Source organism: Sebastes umbrosus, chromosome 11 (assembly GCF_015220745.1).
Source record: "Sebastes umbrosus isolate fSebUmb1 chromosome 11, fSebUmb1.pri, whole genome shotgun sequence".
In the NCBI taxonomy this organism is placed as follows: Eukaryota; Metazoa; Chordata; class Actinopteri; order Perciformes; family Sebastidae; genus Sebastes; species Sebastes umbrosus.
Window position 1 is genome coordinate 32,678,165 of NC_051279.1, and position 23,495 is coordinate 32,701,659.

Here is a 23,495-nt window from a genome sequence, read left to right on the forward strand (position 1 = left end):
GGGTCAGTAACCTGTGAAGAGAGCAGAAACAAGGATTTACTGCAAACTGGGATTTATCTGAGGAGGCGTCTAAACCGTTTTGTCTCCTGTCTGCGAGGCTTTTTATTTTACTTTTTTCTATTCTTCAAACTTCTTCAGACTTAAAAAAAGAAGAAGTTCATATTTGTCACTAAGGAAGGCCAGTGGTCCACCTGCTGGAAGAAAAGACAGGTGAGTCCCTCTCTGGGCTTAGTTTCAGCCCTGTTCTTTCATGCTATCAATGTTTAGAATGAAACCTGGCTGTAGGCTAGAGCTATTAAAACACTAGGAGTTATTGAAATTCAACATTTTCAGTAGGCTAAAAGTAGACAACTTTTGATTATGTCAACATTACAGTTTATCATGCTTAATGCCCTTTGGTCTGTTTAATCATGTCTGTCTCAATACCTCTGCTGTCTAAAGTGATAACAACATTTCAATTATATAGGCTTTTGAAATATTGTTGCCTTTAAATTGCATTATATGGTGATACAATAGAAGACTCTATAGCTTTCTACATACACACTTTAACTCCCTATAAGCATGCCTTTATGATCATTTGCTCCCAGTGGTCTCATAGGACTGGTTTAACCTTTGTGATGGTTAATAAAAACAACAGTCTAATATATGTAGTGGCATAAGAAGCTCGTTATTGTTCCATCTTAGAAATAATCAGTTATGAGAACTTGTTAGTAGACCTGGTTATCTGGAGGTGTGTGTGTGTGTGTGTGTGTGTGTGTGTGTGTGTGAGTGAATTAACTAAACACAAATTGAAAACAACTGCTCTGAAACAATCTTGTGATGTAACCTGTCTTATACTTGTACTTTAGAACATATTGATACAAAATTAAAGTAGTATTATTAGTATTATTTAATCCTTTTAGTTTCCAGTGTGTGAACAGGTTGTAACTTAACCTAAAACATGAGACCTTTCATGACTTTCTGGGTTTCCTCTCTCAGCCTGTTGACTGATTTTAATGTGAAGAATGGGGGACGTTTGTTTTTTTCTGGAAAATTCAACAAATCTGACGTCATGCTCGCTCGCTAGTGTCTTTAAGTTCAGCTCTGCTTACAGTACAGGCCTAACAGTGTGCAACTAGAGCTAACATTCAGTTAAAAATGGAGTCCGCTAACACCAACAAATGACCAGCCCCCCCCACCACAAGTCAGCCTCCAACACAAACTCCACAGATATACGTGTACAAACTTACATACAGTCCCTTTAAAGTGAGTATTATGACTTAGCATTTTAGCTTTTTGACAAAACTAGTTTGTCCTCTCACTTTATATAGTATATGTTTTTTCCTCATATAACTCTATATGTCTGTCTGACTATGTCTTTGATAAATATCTCAATAAATTGAAAAAACGTTTTCTTGTGTGAGTATTATTGACAATATGGTGTTTGTTTGTCACTTAAGACCCTCAATATTATATTACCAGGCAAACCACCTGCCCTGAGGAGTCAAGGAGAGAAGGAAGGAAGAAAGGAAGGAAGGAGACGGATCGTTGTCTATTGTTGCCCTGTGCCTCCTACTGTATACAGATGTATGCTGAGAAAGTTGTGACCGAGGGGAAGATGGGTTAGTGCACATATTACACACACACACACACACACACACACATACACACACCCCACACACACACACACACACATGCACAGATTAAAACTCTGTGCTGGTCATGCTGCGGCGCGTGCTGCCTGTTTTCTGTATTTGGGACCAGACATCAGTCCACCTGACAGTTAACCATTAACTGGTGTGTTCAAAGCTGACTGGCCCTCTCTCTGATGTTCACTGGGTTTATTATTGAAGTTTGTCTTTCAGCTCAGAAAACATATACTGAGATTGGTTATAATACTTTTTAATCTGATAAAATTCCTTTAAGTCCTAACCCCAAATAGAAATGGGATGTGTTGATAACTGGGACCAGAAATAAAAACACTGTCCTTCACACCAAAATACTCAGCCTGTCAAAGTTAACGTGATGATAACGTGTTAAGATACTGGTATCATATGAAACTATAAAGCCTGATGAATCCATCGGTATCAACCATGTCATACTAGCTTGTAGTGAAGGAGGTTAAATAACGCTCCAAATTTACACTAAATGTTGGTGAGGAAAAGCTAGCATGTCCATTTCCAAAGGGGTCCCTTGACCTCTGACCTCCAGATCAGTGAATGTAAATGGGTTCTATGGGTACCCACGAGTCTCCCCTTTATAGACATGGCCACTTTATGATAATCACATGCAGTTTGGGGCAAGTCATAGTCAAGTCAGCACACTGACACACTGACAGCTGTTGTTGCCTGTTGGGCTGCAGTTTGCCATGTTATGTTGGGAGCAAATTGTTTTATGTTAGGGGTTTCTGGACAGTATCTGTCATTGTTTTGTGTTGTTAATTGATTTACAATAATAAATATATACATACATTTGCATAAAGCAGCATATTTGCCCACTCCCATGTTGATAAGAATATTAAATACTTGACAAATCTCCGATACAGATATTTGTACAATACAAAATATGCGATTAATTATGATTCAATATTTTAACCGATTGACAGCCCTACAAATTAATTGAATGGTGTGACAAAAACGCTTTTATCATTAACACTAGTAAGACAGAAGAAATGATTTTTGGCCTTCCTCCTGACTGTCAGCTGCCTCCAGTTACAATTCATAATGTATAAATTAAACAGGTCTTTTCATACAAATACCTGGGAGTTATGATAGACTCCACCCTATCATGGACCCTCACATTGAATTTACTTGTAAGAAGATACAGCAGCACATTTACTTTCTTCGCAGACTCACATCTTTTGGAGCCAGTAGCTAGATCATTTTTCTATTTTTCAGTTCAGTGATTCAGAGTGTCCTGTTGTACTGCAGCACAGCCTGGCTCAGTAGTCTATCTGTAAAAACTTAGAACTAAACTTTAGAGCCAAATCAAAATTTGTGTGAAGATCATTGGCTAACCTGTGACAGCCTTCTTTCAAGCAGCTCACAACAAGAGCTTGCTCAGACTGGCCAACAGCATCTCTTCTGATCCCTTACTTGTTTTAAATATGGGAATATCAACTTCTGCCCTCCAAGAGACTTTTCAGAGTCCCTACATTTAACCGCATCAGGCTGAAGAACGCTTTTGTCCATCAGTCCATCTTGTTGCTAAATAATGATTAATGTGCTGCTAAGGAGATGTAAATCCAGAGGACAGATGGTCATTTTGTAATGGGTTATGTATGGTTAATTGTGATGTGTTTTGGTTTTTGTCTGATGTGTCCTACTTGTCTGTCTGTCTATGGTAACAGTCTATTGTATGTGTACTTTTTCCTCAAACTGAGCTGCCAATGGATGCAAAATGGATTTCAGTGCAAACTGACAATACAAGTTGTATCGTATTATATCTTAAATTACGCTTAATTGCAGCACATTATATTTACAGTCATAAGCAAACAACTCACTGTTCCCACATCACTGTCAATATGAAGCTGTCCTACCTTTTCCCAGCAAACACACTCCCATCTCCATCAGGGAAATCCACATTTAAAAAGGAAACCAGAGAATCCACATCTGTCCTGTTACGTGGCGTAACTGTAGCTGTAATGCAGCGATGTGGTCAAATACTGTATGCAGCTTTATGGCTCCTAATGAGTTTACTGCCAATCATATGATGCTGTTATGGAAGTAAAGATAAGATTACCTGCTGTATTTTACTGTTGCTAGAAAGTACTCCTGTCAGCGTGAACTGTAAAACTCAAATATATGTTGGCCACTTTGTAAGACAATAAATTCACCATTTATAAGGTTTTTACCCCATAACCCTGCTAGACAACAGTACACCTACCTTAATCTGCAGAGACAAACTGAGTGCCAGTACTATAAAGCCAGTAATCTCCCATTAAGTGAAGTCTTCTGCACGTCTTCTGCTGTTCTCATCAACAGGTCTTCTTGGTCCTTGTTGTGCTGTAACTTACTTTCTGTGTCTGAAAACGTGGTCAGGTTAACGTTTGGTCTTGTAGATCCTGAAGAGATCCCACCCAGATGCAATGAACCAGGCTGTGTGTCTTTGGTGTGTGTGTGTGTGTGTATGTAATTACAAGAGAAACACTGTCTAGCAGAGGAGTGACACATATGGTGCGGCTTATGTTGTGTGTGTCTGCTGCGGCGCGTAGATTAGGTGGGACATCATCTATTTTCAGAAACACGCTGTGTTTACCTTAAACATGACATGCTTATACATGTGTGTGAAGTACAGAAACAAAAACATACATTCACACAGGGCAGGGTATTGTAATCATACTAATGTTTACTGTGCAGTATGATTGTGTTTATTTTGACTTTTATGTCATGACAACCACTACAAGTATGAGTCAGATCTTCTGTTGGGTGTGCGTGTGTGTGTGTGTGTGTGTGTGTGTGAGGTTTTCTTCTTTGCTTCATACCACAGCTAGGTTCACTTCAGTCTACTCAGGAAGGGGAAACTCTCCAGTGTTCATTTTTAAACCCCTTTAAACCCGTTATCGTATTTAAATTGGACTGAATGTGTGTTGAATTTAGCTCAGCCTTGTTTCTGATGGACCAGAAACATAAAAATCTGATCTTCCTGGTTTGACAAATCTGTTTCCTAAAGTCCAAATGTCAGTGTCTAAGAGGACAGAGGATAACACAGCAGATGCTGAACATGTCATGAGGTGTGGAGGGGGTCAAGAGATCTGATAAATATCAACCTAATATTTAAAAGAAACTGGTACTTCTGTACAGTGGGAGGAAGTGGAGACGCGTCGTCCATCTTTATATACAGTCTTTGGTTTGACCAATGAAATCCTTTGTTCCAACTGATCACCGTCATTCTGCATAATAATTAGCCACATGCTTCTGTTGGTTGCACGGAGAGTTGTGTATTTTCAAGCCTTGGAACAATGGTTGAGTGTTTTCAGGGTAACGGACTGTCGGACAAATGGGCTTTTTGGTCTCAACACCCAATAATGTACGACAAACACTACGACCTCAACGACCAAATAAAAGACGATATATGGCTTGAGATCGTCCAGCTGCTGGGATACGATGAAGATAGTAATGTAGCTGATATGCACTTGCTAATGTTGGTCACAGAACGAGGCTAACCACAACAGCTAATGTTAGTGTTAGCATCACATTTGGGGTCCGATTATAGTTTCTGTATTGTGTAGTTAACGTTAGCCCCCTCATGCTCTGTCTGGATTGGGTGGAACGGACACAGGCACTATTTAGGAGGAAACTCATAGCGAAAATGGAAAACGGTTACGCGGATAATGTGTGCATAGTTGTCAATGCGGAAAATTCGCATGCAGATTTTCTGCATTCCCGCACCTAATCTTTGCTGAGAAACAGCTTTAACACCGTCATGAATAGGAGCTCCAGACAGTTCTCCACAGAGAATCAGACGTCTACCTTGTAGTTACGACTTCTGAGAAACCGTCTTCTGTTTATACGTTTCGTGAAAGACAAACAATCCTATATCAATAACACTTTGAGAAACCTTTTTAAGAAAAATGTGTAATTAATTTAATATCTTTAGATAGATTTAGATTTCAGATTAACTATCACAGTAGGGGTGTGAGAAAATATTAAAAAAAAATCGAATATTGTGATATTTGGTTTTGGGATTCTGTATTGATTCTCGAAAACACTGTCTAGATTTCTAACTAATAGTTTAAATGCAAATATTAACTATTAATTTGCAAAGATATGCATCCTCTAAAAGTAGTGATATAATGTTGGATGTTACAGGGACTGTGATAAATGCAAATGCATATCCCACTGTTCTGATTGCATAAAAAAGTTAACTTTTTTTACTCAGATTTTATACATACTGTATGGCGGTGTTCTTCAAGTTTTAAGTTTATTTGTCATATGCATTTAAAAGTTCAGTGTACAGTGAAATGCAATGAAATGCATTTTACGCTGGCTCTCTCTCTCAACCCTTAAAATCTATAAATAGTGCACTAGATAAATACTACAATAAATAAAACAATACCTGAGAATAAAACTTATAAAAAACATAAAAACCATAAAAAAAACATCCACATCCGTGTGTTCTCTATACAACGACCGTTGTCCTAAAAATAGATTAAAAAATATCGCAGTATATTGAATAGTAACCCCTGTATCATGATATATATCTTGTCTTGCCAACACACAGCCCTCTAGTTTAGTAGAAAAAGTTTTTTGTAATACAGAATGTGAAGCCACTATGGGTTTTCATGTTTTTCTCTCAGTTTTGGTTTGGAGGGTGTGTTCAGCCACATATCTCATCTGGTACACAGCTGCTTGTTTTCAGCCTACAGTGTTGTGCTGCAGTAGGAGGGTGTAATGCGTGCAGAGTTAAGGGTTTCCCTCCCAACATCCCAGTGAGTGAGTAATGACACACTGAACCGTTTCCATCCTGCTGCTACTTGCTGGTCACGTGACTCATAGATGAGAATATAAATAACCCAGAATAAAAAAAATTAAGTTTGAGTGGATGGATCGCAAACAGTAAGGGATGATTCATTCTTACCTCTCGTGCCAGCTTTTATTTACCGCAGCGGAAACAAGCGGCAACAAACTCTGCAGTCACGCTGTGCGGCTGCATTGTGAAATATTCCTGAGTGATGCACTGCAACAGTTTTATCTCTTCTTTTTGTTGAGCATGAATGAGTCATGTGACTTATCAGAGAAACATGTTGGAAATTATATATGTGAGCATCATTCATAATTGGTAATTAGTGGAATGGTAGATAGAGTTAATGTTGCCAACCCATTTATAATACAATACAGCAGCCACCCACGGTGGGTCGGTGCTTATAAAGGGTTCTGCCAAAAGTTTTTTACTGGTAAAGGGGAGTTTTTTCTTGCCACTGCCAAGTGCATGCTCATGGGGGATCCCTTGTTGTGTCTCTAATTTATAGAGTACAGGGGGCATCCTTACCAGATGCCCGAACCACTTCAGCTGGCTCCTTTCAACGCAAAGGAGTAGCGGCTCTACTCCGAGTCTCACGGATGACTGAGCTTCTCACCCTATCTCTAAGGGAGACGCCAGCCACCCTCCTGAGGAAACCCATTTCGGCCGCTTGTACCCGCGATCTAGTTCTTTGGGTCATGCCCCAGCCCTCATGACCAGAGGTGAGATTAGGAACGAAGATTTGAATTATAGTAAGTGAAATTATATCTGTTTTCAAAAGTAACGATATCATAAACTCAATCCAATTTTACAACTCTGTGTAGTTATGGAGAACTCCGTTTCTGAAATCTTTGAACATAAAGCAAAAAGTTCTTTGTATTATTATAATACATGATATGCAACATATGAACTGCACTCACATCTGTCTACCAACTTCTACTACTCGCCATCACATACTGTAATACCTCAGTGATTTCAGAGGAACCCTGACTCATAACACACGTACACACAGGAGAAGGTGTTCTCAGGTAGAGGTGGACACAATAGAGCGCTTGTTCTGTCCTGCAGTTTGACTGGGAAGAGATCAGGAAAGAAAGAAGAAGAAAGGAGTTAGGGAAACACCAGTGTAGGTGTGTATGTGTTGGGGTATTTCCTGGAGAACACAATGTCCAGTGGCGTTCATCAGATGCTCATTATGTTCACTACTTTTTGTTTCTCACTTTTACATTTTTCTGCCTCATTTTTCCTCGTCTCTCTCTGACCTTTGTGTACCCGTTGTTAATTTGAATTTAACAAGCCAAGGAACAATAACACCATTATCATGCTGACTGGATGTTTGGAGGGGAAGCCTGAGGAAGGGAGGAGGAAGAGAGTACAGGTACGGAAAGGGAGGAGGTGCAGATAGGAGGCACACAAAGGGAAGGAGAGGAAGGAGGGAGGGAGATGGGTACAGACGTAGGCAAGGAAAGGTAGGGTATTTTTAAGGAAACACAGTCAAGGTGCAGGTGGAGTTGGCCAGGGAGCGTTGTAGCGTAGAGGGAGGGAGCAGATGTGAGGAGATTGCTTAGAAGGAGGTTAAGGTCACTGGATTAGGAGGTCTACACAGCTATTAAGTTTCCCGATAACAGCGTAGAAATTCAGCAACTGTGGGACCGAACAGTGTAAGTGGTCTGCACAACACTGGTTCCTTGTCATTCCTTGAGTTGTTTACCTCAACAGATCAGGACACAAGACTACATATAAGCTAAGGAAACTGACTTTGAGCTGGTAACTGTGCAGGATTATTCTGGTTCTGCATCCAGACACTCAGCGTCCCGGTGGGCATCTAGTGGTATGGTTGCGGATTGCAACCAGCTGAGTATCCCTCCGCTCACTCCTCCCTTTCCAAGACTGCGGTAACGTGAGCCACTGAGTGCACAACCGTTTAAACGCTGTTCTCAGAGGACATCTATACCATGATAACACTACTTTAGGAGCAACGGAAGTCAGACGGAGGCTGGCGGTACCACGGTTTGACATTCTGCGGCTCACGTTACCGTAGAAACATGACAGAGCAACATGGCGGACTCCCTATGTAGATATAAAGGACTCATTCTAAGCTAATGAAAACACAACGGTTCTTAGCTTCAGGTGATTAAACACTAATGAAAACATAGTTATGAATATTATATTCCATTTCTGCTAATAGGTCCCCCGAAATGTTTCACACTGTTCCTTTAATGTCTAAAGAATAAATTAAAAAACTAACTGATGTGGGTACTCTCCTGAAAACACTAAATATACAGCAGCATAAAAAACAACTTTCCTATGAACGTTTACAATGCCATCAAAAACATTTTAATGGAATTGTTTTTAATCAATTGTTTTTACAGCTAATGAGAAAGATAGAGAGCAGGGGAAAAGTTGGAGGGAGACAGTAGCAGGAAGGACGAAGAATGTTTTCTTTGATTGGATCAGAAACACTCGCATACTGACAAAGTATCTCCAGTTGTTTCCTGGCACATTGATGGAAAGTATTACTGTTACACTCCTGACTGTCCCAATGTAACGTAATGGACAGAATATCCAAACACATACACAACTTCTACTCACTTCTCCTGCATTTCTCTGACAAATAATTACAGACCCAGGCTCCAAATGTTATATTAATGTACGATCCTGATATTTGCCCTCTCAGCATGGACACCTTTTCCCTTCAGCTATCACTAGAAACAGACAAAGTGATTTCCAAATTTAACAGAAATGACAGATACTTGAGATTAAGGTTTAGGTTTAGGTCTATTTTACAGCATGTCAGAACTGGAATCACACAGGTGTAATTAATAACTTAATGATTAGCATTAGCATTAGGTTAACCAGGACCAGGGCTCTACCATAGTCATAACTTTAATGTGGTGAGGCCATCATTAGTGATATTAGTAACACCTGCTCTCCTGCTATATGACAAGTCAAAGATGTGCTGTGGAACTGCCTGTAACAATGACCTGTCTACCTCTGATACAGGGAGGTAATGACACATCTTCAAGGCTCTGTCTAAACAGGTGTAAATAATACAACTAATGACTTGGGGGGTCTTGGTATTGTGCATGATGACTCACTGTCTCACTGACATGGCTTACCAGGATACTTGAATATAATGTAGCCATCGTTAATGTCATTTTATTTATCTATTTATTTATTTATTTGCCTTTATATAACCAGGTAGTACTCATTGATATTAAGAATCTCTTTTGCAAGAGAGACCCGGCTAAGACAGCAGCATTTAAACATACATTAAAGTTTCAGACACCACAACATAAATCAAATGCAAAATACATACATAGCATAATATCATACGAAAAACATTAAAATCAAGTGTTTGAAGCCAACGTTAAAGTGAAAATATTCAGAAACACAGACAGCTCCCGATTGACTCTGCTTCTAGGTCTTTCATTAATGTTTTAATTTCATCAAAAGTAATCAGATTTTCCAGCTTCACCTTAGCTTGCAGTGTATTCCAGGAGAAGGGAGCGGAATAGCTAAAAGACCATCTTAGCATCTTAGCAACACCTGTGCTTTTCCTACTATTGGTGCCTCCAGATGGGGTCGTGTTTACTGTGTTTACGATTAGAGTCCATATGAACGCTCCCCCCCGCCCCCCTCTTGTCGCGTTCACAACCTCGTAAGTGGAAATTTTCTGAAAGCTCCAAGTTCACGAGTTTGTTGACGTTGTCAGAAATGGCGGAGGTGGAAGTACAATTTTCGGTGCATAATAAGTACATATATTGTAATTTTAGCCGTTAACATGTCTGAGGAAGGTGTTGATATTCCCAACGGCCTCATCTTTCTCCTCTGTCAGTATGTCTTTGCATTTAATGCATTATGTTACCCACTTGCTAGCTTGCTAAATCGTTAGTCTCTGTGGCTTCTAGACAGCGACAGTAACGTTAATATTGCCGTTGCTTAGCAGCGGTGTTCTCAACACTTAACCACTTGAACGCCAAGCATATCGTGTACACGACTTCCCATGTTGTAAATACAAGCTCACGAGTTTCATTTGAAGGCATCATTTGTCATAGCTTCAATGTAGTGAAGCCATCGTTAGTGATATTATTAACACCTGTCTTCCCTGCAATATGACAAGTCAAACATGTGCTGTGGAAATGACTTGTCTTTTAAAGGCTCTAAACAGGTGTAAATAATACAACTAATGACGGCTGAAATCCATTCAGCTGCTTCAGTTTCAGGGTCGTGTTTATTGTGCACGCTGGCTCACTGTCTCTCACTGTCTCTCACTGTCTCACGGCTTACTGGGACACTTGAACACAACGGAGCCATCGTTAATGTCATCAGCAACACCTGTGCTTCTCCTGCTATGACTAAGTTTTGTTGCACCTGTTAGGCTGGGACAACTCACACCTGTATCGTTCTTATCATTATTAGCATTTGGACTTTGGTGATGTGACATAAATCTCAGCATAGTTACACCCAACTTCAACCTGAGCAGAAGTACAATCAGTAGGGGTGTGACGATTCACTCAGCTCACCATACGATACACGATATTGGGTTCATGATCTCGATACGATACGATATTATGACAATCATTTTTAACAAAACTTGAATGATGAAAATATATGACTGAAAAAATAGCCTTTTCTTCAAAAGACACAAAATGCAAAACAATGCTGTTGTTTGCCCTATAAATCCATTTTTTTTATGGTATCAGTCCTGCCTGTCCTCTGTCCTCCTCTGCTGCCGTCACTCCCTGCTGCAGGTAATGTTAGGGCTGGTAGGGGGGGTTTTGTCTCAGCCAGCTGATCACTTTACCAGTCAGATACATGACCAACTAACCTGAACAGTTAGACTACACAGCCTACTGCCAGCGGTTGTAGCCGAGGGTTACACTGCTCCTATACTTTATGAAGATAATAAATCAATAACATGGAGGCTCCGTAGTCTGCAGCCTCGTCAATAACAGCACGTCACCGCTTCATGTCTTCCGTTCCTCCCTTCACAATAAACCCCCCGGACACATACACTGAAACACGGCTGACTAGAGGAACTAAAGTCATTCACAACTAAATAACTAACACGTGTTTACAGTTAGCAGTTAGCCGCCGAGCTAACGCGCTCTGCTTGTGTAAACAGCAGCAAAGGATGACAGACTACGGACAGAACAGATTGAAACATTGCTCTCCTCCATGTGTAACCGTTTCATCTTGTTTATGCTTGTTGAACAGGTGTAATAACGTATCTTGGCTTTACACTTTCAAAGTTTTATTGCACTTACAGCAACAGGTGTAGCGTCAACTCGTCTCCACCGCGGCCTCTCTGTTCAGCTGTTCACTGACTGCGCTGTGTGTTGAAGTGTGTGGGCCTATGAAAAGATACTGGGTTATGGGCAGACATGGCTCTCGGGGTATATTACCCATGCGCAGTGTAACTGAAGCTAACCGTACGTTGCAATTGGTTCAATTTCGGCGAGGCGGACCAGATTGTACTGCACATGTGTTGTTCCCCAAAGATATGACGCGTACTCAGCCTCCTTCCAGAGGCCTTGCAGAGCAGCAGGAAGAGGCTGCAGCTTTGCTTCAGCTCCGGAGCCAGTATGTACGTAGTACCTATTATGCCTTGATATCGCGATTCAGTTTTTCATCTCGATGATGCATATCGTCACGTTTTTATATCGCGATATTTCGTGGCACGATATTCCGTCACACCCCTAATAATCAGCCATAATAACTAAGAAACGCCTGTGTGGGTGTGCAGGACCTTAAAAGTAAAATATTCATCAATATAATCAGTCGGATTTGGCTTTTTCATCAATATACCGTTGTAGTTGGCAACCACATGAAGTTTTTAGTGGAGTCATAATACAATTAAAGCAACAGATGATGTGACCTTGCCTGCATACTTGCCAACCCTCCTGTTTTTCATCATCCTCTCCCTCTTGTTTCCTCCCGGGGTCACAATTCTCCCGTATTTCTCCACGATTTATGGCAATTTTCCACACCTTCTTTTCCTTTTCGTTATCTCAGCCTGTTTCTGGCACTATACAGCGTGTATAAGCCCTACTGTTTCCACCCGCAATAGAGCTACACCAGATGGCCTATTGCAGTGTAGCCTACTTATTATTTTGTCATTTTCCTTCTTTAAAAGTCACCAGAATTCAGGAAGCAAAGTCTCTGACCCCCCAGGCCCCCCCGCTTTGGTTATGAAATCCTCTCTATTTTTGAGGTCTCAAGGTTGACAGGTATACCTTACCTGTAGTCAAGATTTACAACTCTGTGATCTGATTTAATGTGTCTAGAGGTGTAACCTAGCCTCCAGCTTTTGTCTGCACTATTGCTCTAACTTTGATGATGATGATGATGATGATGATGATGATGATGATGACCGTGGGCTTGTGTAAATGTTTGTTAGTGGGAAGGGAAATGAGCTCAGCTGTGTTTAATGAGAAGGGATGTGAATGGCAGGCTGACACATAAAGAGACGATATTTTTTAGCGTTGCCCCCCCTCTTAGTCGATGAGTCGACTAATCGCTCATTTTAGTCTTAGTCGACTAAGACTTCCTTAGTCCGTTAGTCATTTTTTATGCTTTTTTCATGCAGATTGATTTTTTTCCAAGAAACTTATGGGCACATCTCTGGTAAACAAACTGGTGGTTAGGGTGATTCTTTGTTGAGGAACTTAGTTATACAGATCTGTCAATTAAATCAACTAATCGATTAATCGAAAAAATGGTGTGGACAGGTGGAACTAATGAAATTAATTACGGCTCTGCACCATCGTTAAGTGTCCATGACAGCGAGCCAGCATGCTCTGTCCCAGGACCCTGGACCTGGCACACCAGAATGCATTTGTTAAAGGAACTGTATGTAACTTTTTACACGTATAAATGTGTTTTTAATCGCTTTTCATTGCAAGGGTGTGAACAGATGGTAACCTAACCTAAAAAAAATTAGACCTTCCGCGACTTTCTGGGTTTTCCTTTATCAGCCTGTAGACTGCTTTTAATGTGAAGAATGTGAGACGTTATTCTGGGAAAATCCAACAGATGTGACGTGATGCGCGCATACGAGTGCCTTCGATCTAGCTGCAACATTTGGTTATAAATAGAGTCGGCTAATGCAAATAAATGACCAGCCACCACCACGACTCAGACTGCAGCACAAACTCCGCGGAAACACAAACAAAATCAAAGTTAAATCTGGTGAAGCGACAGGACGCTGACTGTCGTTGACTTAATGGCCACAAGTGTTAACAAGCAGTTTCTGATTCTTATAAAGTCCCTTTAAAGTTAATAATAACATATGTGTGTTTTCCATTCCATTGCATGCCTGCAATGAAAAATGTGTATTAATAAGTTGTGAGTCAAGTTGACAGACGTGAGGAGAGGATAACAGAAACAACACCCATATGCAGGTGCACACACACATACTGTACGTGCACGCGGGGGCAGACACGGGTGGCACTATATCCCAGTTTAAGAGTTTGTTCTTGCTTTTTGGAGAAATGCTAGACTTTAGACTTTATTGATCTAATTGTGTCATTTGTACTGTTCAGTCTGTGCCAGTAAATGTTGCAGTATGCCCCTTCACGTCGGGACGGTGAGCTGATACCGCTCATTCTGCTCATGTTTGTGTAGTGCGGCTTCAGCGTCCAAAAAAAGAGCCCAAATTAAACACCAGTCTGGTCTTTTGACATGTATTATTCTATCTAATGTCAGCAACAACATGGTTAACTTTAGGTCACTGTTATAATAATTATGGTTATGATTTCATCACTTAAGTCTTCTTAAGTCTTCTTAAGTGCTGCTCTATATGTGCACTAGCATGTGTGCATTCATGGTGGTGTATAAACTGTAACATGGTGTATGTACACTCGTGTGTGTGTGTGTGTGTGTGTCTGCAGGGAACAGGGGGATCTCTCTGACCTGTGTGTTGACCCCCTGCCGTGTGATTGGGGTGTGTGTGACACTGATGACCTTGGGAGCCATCGGAGCTGCCGTCTGGGCCGTAGGTCAGACTACATGCTCTCACACATACAGACACATTGTCAACCATATGATGACCATAATCATTTTTTATTTAAAGTTGTTTATATTCTGCATGGACTTAACAAATGTTAATGCTGTTTTTTTATGACCTTATTCTGTAGTTACGTATTGCACAATGGAGGAAGACACAGGACTGTATGATGGTGAGTAAGAGAGGACTATCTATCTATCTATCTATCTATCTATGCAAAGTGAAAACATCTATACATATCATTATCTTTAAGATACAGTGTGCCTATATTTTGAAATTCCCATGCCACGGTCAGTGTCACCATTTCCTTCTAGGCGCAACTACCTTCCTACAGAGACCAGCGAATGACATTGTCAAATCATATTTTAGTTGCTTTTTGTGAGTTTGATCGCGTTAAATGGGTATATGATATTGTCTCATATCGATCGCAGTCCCCTGAATTGAATCAAATCGACATCGTATCGCAGCAGACTTTGTGATATCAGAAAATATCGTATCGTTGTCCAAAGAATCGCTATAATATTGTAATGAAACTTGTGATTTACTATCGATCAAAACACAAACTTTACTGTAACATTGACAGGGTAATACTGTAGTTACTTGAGAGAAAAATAAATATATCTGATGATTTCTACAGTGTATGTTTTTTAGGGCAGTTCTAGTTGCAGATTAATTTATTTATGTGTATTATCAAAACATGTTTTTATAAAAGAGGTTCTACAGTAGCTGAAACTGAAGCAGCTTTAGTGGACAAACAAGTAAGATAAAGTTACATTTCTGGTCTTTTCTATGTCTCATGTTACTCAATATGAGCAGCAAATAGACATATATATATATAAATATTACAGGTAAGCAGGAGCTGTTGTACCAAGTGTGTTTTGTGTCGTTCCCTACAGTCCAGGTAAATTCTGCTGACCAGCGTCTCAGAGTCTTTGACTCCGCCCAGAGGAGGTGGCGTCAGGTGTGTTCCTCCTCAGCCGATGAGCTGCTAGCTAGCATCAGCTGTGAAGAAGTGGGCTTCATCAGGTGAGATCTTTTTGAAATGTTTTATCTCGGTGTTTTCATGCAGCATGGTGTGAAACAGGAGACTGAAGTGGGTGTGTGTCTGTGTGTGTGTTTCAGCGTGGTGAACTACTCGGTCACGTCGGTGCCGGAGGCCAGCGGAGACGGTGGAGAGTTCTTCTGTGTCAGACAGCAAGAGCTCAGCCATGGCAAGAAAATCAAAGACTCATTGTTCCCATGGTAACAAACACCTGTCTGTTTGATCCCCGCACCTGTCTCACAGCAGTCTAACCTTCCACCACACTGTCCTCTCTGTTGCTCTTTCTTTCACTCGTCTACTCGGTTGACACAGAGAAAAGCTGAACAGTAACTCATTTTGGATGTTTTTCTGTTTCTGTCTGTGTTTCAGTGACTGTGAGAGCAGAGAGGTCCTCACACTGTTGTGTCAAGGTAAGACGGGAGCTCAGATCTGCACTCAGATACCCACCACTCATCTTTCACCACATGCTGGGCTCGTCATCCTCCCATACAACTCGTTGTCTGTGCCTGTCTGTCATTGTTTCTCTCCTTCTTTCGGCTTATCTCATGTTCACTTACTTAGCTTTTATTGCTTTTATTGCTCTCTATTGTCACTCACCCATTCTCATTCTTGCATACTCTGTCTTTCTCCTGAGATACTTGGGTGCCGATTCAATATGTATTGCAATTTTTAAGTATTCTACAAGTATTGTGATTCGATATTACGATTTATTGTGATTTTTGTTAACTTTTTAACACTACACCATGGGGAAAAGTTGAATCATACACTTCTAGGGATTTTTACTTTGGAAAATATCTAAATTAATACATTCAAATGTTTGATTTTCAGCACATTATGTAGTCAGAGATGTCCTGAAGTCAAATATATCAGTCATTGTCAGGAATTATTTATTATCCAGCAACCCAAAAATCAAAGAATAAAGACATTTCCCTCACAGATTAGTGGTATTTTCCTTTTTAATTTATAAGGGGCATGTAATGTTTTATACTTCTGGTAAATATAATCCAATAAATCTTATTTCCATAGATGTATTTTGTATATACAGTTCCCTTTGTTAGCACCTAACTTCTCCAAGGTGGTCTGTAGCTCTCCCATCAGCTCCGTTCTCTTTATCCATCCATGGTCAGCTCCATCGGGGCCGTTTGAATGTATTTAACATAAATGTCAGTATATGGGTGCTCTACAGTCGTAGCGTCGGCCCATTTGAGTGACGCGTTACGATACGATAACGTTTCCTGTCGCTGACAGAGTTAGCATGCAGCTTTAGCTTTGCTCTGTCTAGCTCTGCTTTTCCTGTCAATGTGTGAAACACAAAGTGTTTCCATCCTTTACTGGATGTGTAGTGTTTCCCACGCTGGATTTAACATGGGAGGGTGCAGGTCGTATCCACGCTGACCTTCCAACGTTTTCTACTTTGTCGTTTCGGCTCACTGCATGTTTTTTTTTTGTTGGTTTAGATGGATACGGAACGGATATGACGTCACATTACTCAGTCTACAACCATGTTTAATTGTCTCACCTACAGTTCACCCAGACAGTAAACTCTCTCCTCTCTCCCTCCTTGGCAGACTGTGGCAGACGTAGTTTTGCAGCAGACCGTATAGTTGGCGGCGTGGACGCGAGGCAGGGCAGCTGGCCTTGGCAGGTCAGACTGGAGTACGACGGAGTTCATCAGTGCGGAGGAACCATCATCTCAAACCGATGGATTGTCTCAGCAGCTCACTGCTTCCGAGAGTAAGAAATCAAGCCTGAATTTATACAGAGATCACATTTTATTTTTAATTGAATTAATTATTTTTTTAAAATTTCATCCTAGGCGGTACCGCTTCGTCAATCGCTGGCGTGTGCTGCTGGGCTCCACCTATAGTAAACCAGTCAACGCCAACGTGGCGGAGGTGAACACCATCGTCTACCACAGCAGCTACCTGCCCTTTGTAGACGCCAGCATTGATGACAACAGCAGGGACATCGCTGTTCTGGCCCTCACACAACCTCTCACTTTCAACGGTAGGTCACACACACGCACACACACACAAACACACACACAAGAAACACACTCATCAACACACACCTTGATTGCATGATTACAGTGATTAGAGATGAATGGCAAAGAGGGGCAGTCATTACGGTCATTTACCTGCTTTAGGTTTCCTGTTTCCCAGATTTGAGTCAGCAGGACAAAAGTTCTTTTATTAAACATAATTATATCAGCGCTGGACAGTAAACACCGGTTCCTCTTGTGTCTGATGCTCTCTCTCTAATCCCAGGACTCATTTAGTTTAATATCCACACTTTGATAGTGAGAAAGGTACAGTCGTTCTTACAAGAGTCATCTGTCTGTAACGTAATGAAGCAGGCTAAAGGATGAGTGTGATTTACACCGGCATTTTAGGTCTGAGAGAGACAGAGGTTAACTTTGTGTCACAGCTCTGCACATTTTTAACATTTTCCAGCAAACTAAATTAAACTAAATCAACATACTTATGAGGCAAATATCTAAATGCAAATATACTGTATTTACATTATCTACACTGACCAAGAAGAGAAAACAGAATGATGAAGACCTGTGCAGAGATATAGTCGTATAGAGGAAGAACAAGGCAGTGGCTCAAGTTTCTGAAATGTAAAGGAAACCTGACTGTACACAGTCATGTTGGAAAATGTGGTTGTTCTCACCAGCTTTTAGTTTTTAGATGATTGCTGAGTCATTGATGTTGGTTAATAACACGTCATATTATGCAGTAGAAGAAACTCTAAAAGCTAAAGCTTTCAGTGGGTCACTTCTGACATCTAGTGTTTGTCCTTCATAATTACAACCACGACACGAAGTCCACTCATCATAACCTTTATTTAACTAGGAAGTCACATTGAGATTAAAACCTCTTTTACAAGTGAGACCTAGCCAAGACGGGGTCAAATAGCAGCATCCAACACATAACAAGACAACACTGAATCACGACAGCAACAATAGGTACGACAAAATACATGACATCATTAAACAGTGCATTAACAGGGCAGCATGTTGGTCATGGGTTTGCTAATTAATTGAAACAACTGCAGCTTGCAGTGACCACTTCCTTTATTCTATGTTTAAAATAATTTAAAGAGATAAGGCTCTCCAGTTTAAGCTTGGCCTGCAGATGGTTCCAGGACCAGGAACAGGACCGTAGTGGATCAGGCTTGTTTTACCAGCTTCTGTACTGATAGAAGAACTTTAAACTGAAGCCATTTATGTGAGCTTAGATTATAACTGTTTTGGAGAATTACAAACTTCTGGTTTAAGTAAATCTGAAGTTTTGCTAGAGATGATCTTATAGACTAAAGTGTACCAGTGTTGTAACCTCCGCAGAGTGAGTGACTAAAGTGAAAATAACACAAGTATAAGGTAGTCTAAGTTAAATGTCTCTCTGTAGAGTGCATTGTTCAGTGTTGTTAATAGACTAATAGAAAAGCATGTGGTTTATAGCTTTAATCTCCTGTTTTTTCACATTGTGGATGATAAGTTACCTGTTTCATACATATTCTGTTCATTGATCAACCCTTGCCTTAGGCAGCATGATCCAGTGAGAATGGCTCTCTTTTAGCCTGTGCACAGATGACAATAAAAGCAAATATATTACATATTATGATGGTTAGCGAGAACAAGGCAGGAGCTAACCTAAACATTAGACTGAACCTAACAGTTTCAGTTCATTCATACAGTGTACGGTAAGAAAGAATGGTGGTTCCTGGCCATTGATTTACAATGACTGAATGCGATGACTGTATTTCACCACTTCCACTTCTTGTCTCCCTCTCCTGACACATGTGAGGTATTATTCTGTTCTGTGTGTTTGTGTGTGTAGAATATATCCAGCCTATCTGCCTGCCAGCGTACGGTCAAAGACTGATAGACGGACAGATGGGAACAGTGACCGGCTGGGGGAATGTAGATTACTATGGTGAGTCTGTATTTCATTACAACTGTACTGTTATTCCACTGCAGACAATGAGAAGACACAATTTACATTCCTTGTATCAACATACTCAAACATATGTGCTATTACAGTCGGGGTGAGAATCACCAGAGGCCCCTTCATATGAAATGATCATTTAATCATGATACAATGTTATTACGTTTTTATATATTTTGCGATATTCTGAGTATTACGATAAGATATATTGTGACTTATTTCAACTGCAAATGATGCAGTTTGTCAACATCAGTTTGATCTAATAAACAGTTTTCACTCTGTTCATCTCAGAGTTTTTTATTCACATATCTGGAGGTCAGAGGTCAAGGGGAACCCGTTGAAAACGGCCATGCCAGTTTTTCTTCGACAATATTTTGCATCTTCCCGACAAGTTAGTATGACATGGCTGGTAGCAATTGATTCATTAGGTTTTTCTAGTTTCATATGAGCACGCTACAACCTCTGGAGACGGGCATGCAAGCACGCTGTCAGATTGTGAATAGTGTGAATAGTTTATATAGTAAAAGATCAATACTTGACATCCGTGTATCGATACGATATTGCCGAAAATATCGTGATACTATGCTGTATCAGTTTTTGTTACCCCACCCCTTTGTGCTATAATAACAGTGTATAATAACAACAACACCAGTGTACATTTTGATTTACATAACTACATAGAAAGGTGAGCGTAGAGTAATTGATAATTGCATAACTTAATGTTAGATTGTTTTTTTTTTTAAATGTTTTTCCTGTTTCTCTCTTGCAGGTATTCAGGCAGATATTCTCCAGGAAGCGCACGTCCCCATCATCAGCGACGCCGTCTGTAACGCTCCCGATTACTATGACAACCAGATCACCACCAGTATGTTCTGTGCTGGTTATGAGAAAGGAGGCACCGATGCCTGCCAGGTCAGAGTATATCAGTACTGTGTTGATGCATAAATGCTTTTGGGTTTCTAATTCTTTATCTGCTTTGTTTAATCTGATTAATTGAATGCCTGCGTGTGCCCAGTGCATATATACCTGGTTGTTTGATATGTTATTGGATTCCTATTTACTTGAATTTCTGTACATGTTTGTGTAGTTATAATGTGTGTGAGAACAGCTATGATCCTCTGTGGTTTCAGGGAGACAGCGGCGGTCCTTTTGTGGCAGAAGACTGCCTGTCTAAGACCAGGCGGTATCGTCTGCTGGGGGTGGTGAGCTGGGGAATAGGCTGTGCCATGGCCAAGAAACCTGGCGTCTACACCAGAGTGTCCCGATTTCTGCCCTGGATATCTACGGCCATGAGGGTGAGAGACTGGACTCTTTATTCTTTGATATGTTATTATTGTAATGCTGTATTTATTGTGTTGTCACAATGCTATAATGCACAATCAAGGACATACAGATAGCAGGTCCTCTACCACCAAGTGAATTGCATTCAGGTCATCTATAAACCACTCAGCGAGCTAGTTTTCCCTCACCCACCCTCACACACACACGCACACACACACGCACACACACACACACACACACGCACGCACACACGCACGCACGCACGCACACACACACACACACACACACACATACACACACACACACACACACACAAAACATATGATTGCCAAATTAAGGAAACAAAATGTCTTAATAAAGTGTTGTGCCACCATCAGATACACAAACACTCATGTTCACAGTTCCTACATTCATGTTAACGTACATGTAAAGATTGGTGTTGATGTTTTAGTCGACCACATCTGTAATTTCCTCTTGTCACATTACAGATGTATTTAACAAATTTCTGCTTCTCTCGTCCGTCTCCTCCAGAACTATCAGAACTCACCGGGGCTTCACAAAATGGCCCGGACATGAGATTCCTGCCCCAATTTTTTCCACTTTTTCTACTCTTGGATGACAATATTAAAAGATCTCGAAGATGTCAATGAAGGAGCAGTTGGACGGGGTGATGAAAGGCTGTGATGTTCCCCTCATATCACGGTTCCACATTCTCCTTCTTACCTAAAAACTGTTTTTATTGAGGATTTAATCTCTTCCTGAACCTTCCCACATTGTTACATGCTACTACTTAAAGGGGACCTATTAAGCTTTTCCCTTTCCTTTAGTGTGTTATAGAGTTTCTTTGTGCATGTTAAAGGTCTGCAAAGTTACAAAGACCACACCAAAGAGAGTTACCGTCCCCGACAGAAACGCTGCTCCTGAACTGCCTGAAACCCCTCGCTTGAAGTCCAGCCTTTTTTCCCGTAACGTGGTGATGTCACCAAGTAACACATTTGCATAACGGCTAGTTTGGCAAACCCTCAAACAAGGCTAGTTAATGCGGGGTCCAAAGAGTTTGGTTCGTGTTTTTTGAACATTAAAGCGTGTAAACACGTTCTAGTAGAAACCCAAAACACACGTATGTACCTGAAAATAAGCACAATAGGTCCTTTTTAATAGATACCCAGAATCTGCAGAGATACACAAATAAACATGAAGTTTTAAACAGATCAGTAAAGAACACTCTGTTATTATGAAGTTAAACATTGATAAAAGGGCAAAAGTGAAATAATATTAGAATCACTTAACTGGATTTAAGCAACCAGTTTTGTGAAATATAATGAGATTATTTTTATGAGATGACTTTTTTTCTCCTCTTGTACTTTTTAGCTGCATACTACTGCGATGTCCAGAAGTAAAGTTAGAAATAACCACTGTAACTTGTGCGCTAAGCAGCAATACATTGAATTGAGACTTGTAAAGGCTCAGGTTCACTCTAGATGTGAATACAAGGACTCATACAATAAGTTAACTTCCTCATGTAGAGGTTTTGTCTTGTTCCTCATGAGTCACTTTCTTCAGCGTGCACAGAGAGCCACAAAGAGTGCAGACTATAATAAAGATCAGTACAGATCTTGTGCAAACTCAACTCTTTTAGTACTTTTACATTGTGCAACACTAAGACACAGACACACACACACACGCACACGCACACAGGGACATACTTACACACACACACACACACACACACACACACATACACAGACAATTAGAGATGTAAAATGTCAGTAATTTATGAATATTGCTAATGAGTAACTAAAACATTCCCAGGTGAGCTTTATTTTGTAAAATCACATCAAACCTTTCACATCGTAAGGATCTCATTTCATAATTAAACTCTTACTTGTATGATAAATGTCTTTTTTTATGTGCAGTAGCCTGAATTCTGTATGAAAAATAATTATTCATTCAAGGTTTGTCTTTATCAAATTCCCACATGAACTGGTGAAGATACATTGAAATCAGTATTGTATTAATGTCTTGTAAATATTAGTCTTGTTTATGAGGATGTTTATTTGAGACGTGTTACAGATGATCTTAAAGCCAAGAGTGCAATAACGTAACCTAAATCATGTCCACAGAAAAGAGTTCTTTTACTGCACCACATATTGATCAGCAGATTTGAAATGATGTCTCATCATATCAACAGTCAGGAGTGTGTTTACTCCACCATGGCTGATGTATAGTATTATATACTAAAACTCCCCCTCAGCTCCTACAGTCGGATTCAACATCAAAACACAACACACATCTTTTACAGGACTTTGACTTTACACATTAAAAGAAACGTGCTTTACACAAAGCAAATCAATTTAAGTACAAATGGAGAGAATCCACACACTAGACTAAATCTCTCAAGACTCTACTGGACTGTAAAAAGGAAGTGTTTCGACCCAATCTGGGGCCAACATGACAAACTTTAAGGTAAACGTAGGCACAGAAATGACAGCACCCTGCTGATGTCAAGATACATTATCAAAAGTATAATGTATAATTCTACTACTGTAGATATCACTGAATCTGCGCCCTGCACCTGGCCTAAAGAAAGAATTGGATGTGAACACAACTGCAAATACATTTGAACCCTCTCTGGCACTGATTTAACAAAACAGAATGTGATTTAATTTGCATCAATAAAGTCCCTTTGAAATGATGTTAATGTACATTTATGGCAATTATTATGTGTGCAAGAGAAATAAATAAATAAATACTGTAAATGGAAATT

General features: G+C 40.3%; 1 protein-coding gene across 2 annotated transcripts; it reads left to right on the top strand.

Moving 5' to 3' along the window:
• Nucleotides 1–4: 4 nt before the first annotated feature.
• hpn (hepsin) lies at nt 5–23,493 on the top strand. 2 transcript variants are annotated; one of them, XM_037785293.1, is made up of 13 exons: nt 5–210; nt 1,440–1,601; nt 14,337–14,444; nt 14,583–14,624; nt 15,349–15,478; nt 15,575–15,694; nt 15,864–15,904; nt 17,063–17,228; nt 17,311–17,501; nt 19,340–19,435; nt 20,217–20,359; nt 20,578–20,742; nt 21,260–23,493. In XM_037785293.1, exons 2-13 carry the CDS (start codon nt 1,565–1,567, stop codon nt 21,302–21,304), a joined length of 1,284 nt encoding a protein of 427 aa, XP_037641221.1. In that variant the 5' UTR covers nt 5–210; nt 1,440–1,564; the 3' UTR covers nt 21,305–23,493. The 2 variants fall into 2 exon arrangements, with proteins under 2 accessions (XP_037641221.1, XP_037641220.1); XM_037785292.1 differs by having other exon boundaries at nt 1,462–1,601.
• Nucleotides 23,494–23,495: the final 2 nt, after the last annotated feature.

Excerpts from the sequence above, each read along its gene's own strand:
- hpn (XM_037785293.1), top strand. The coding sequence starts at position 1,565 with ATGTATGCTGAGAAAGTTGTGACCGAGGGGAAGATGG. Across the intron at positions 17,229-17,310 it reads GCAGCTCACTGCTTCCGAGA|GCGGTACCGCTTCGTCAATC; the intron begins GTAAGAAATCAA and ends ATTTCATCCTAG. Across the intron at positions 19,436-20,216 it reads GGGGAATGTAGATTACTATG|GTATTCAGGCAGATATTCTC; the intron begins GTGAGTCTGTAT and ends TCTCTCTTGCAG.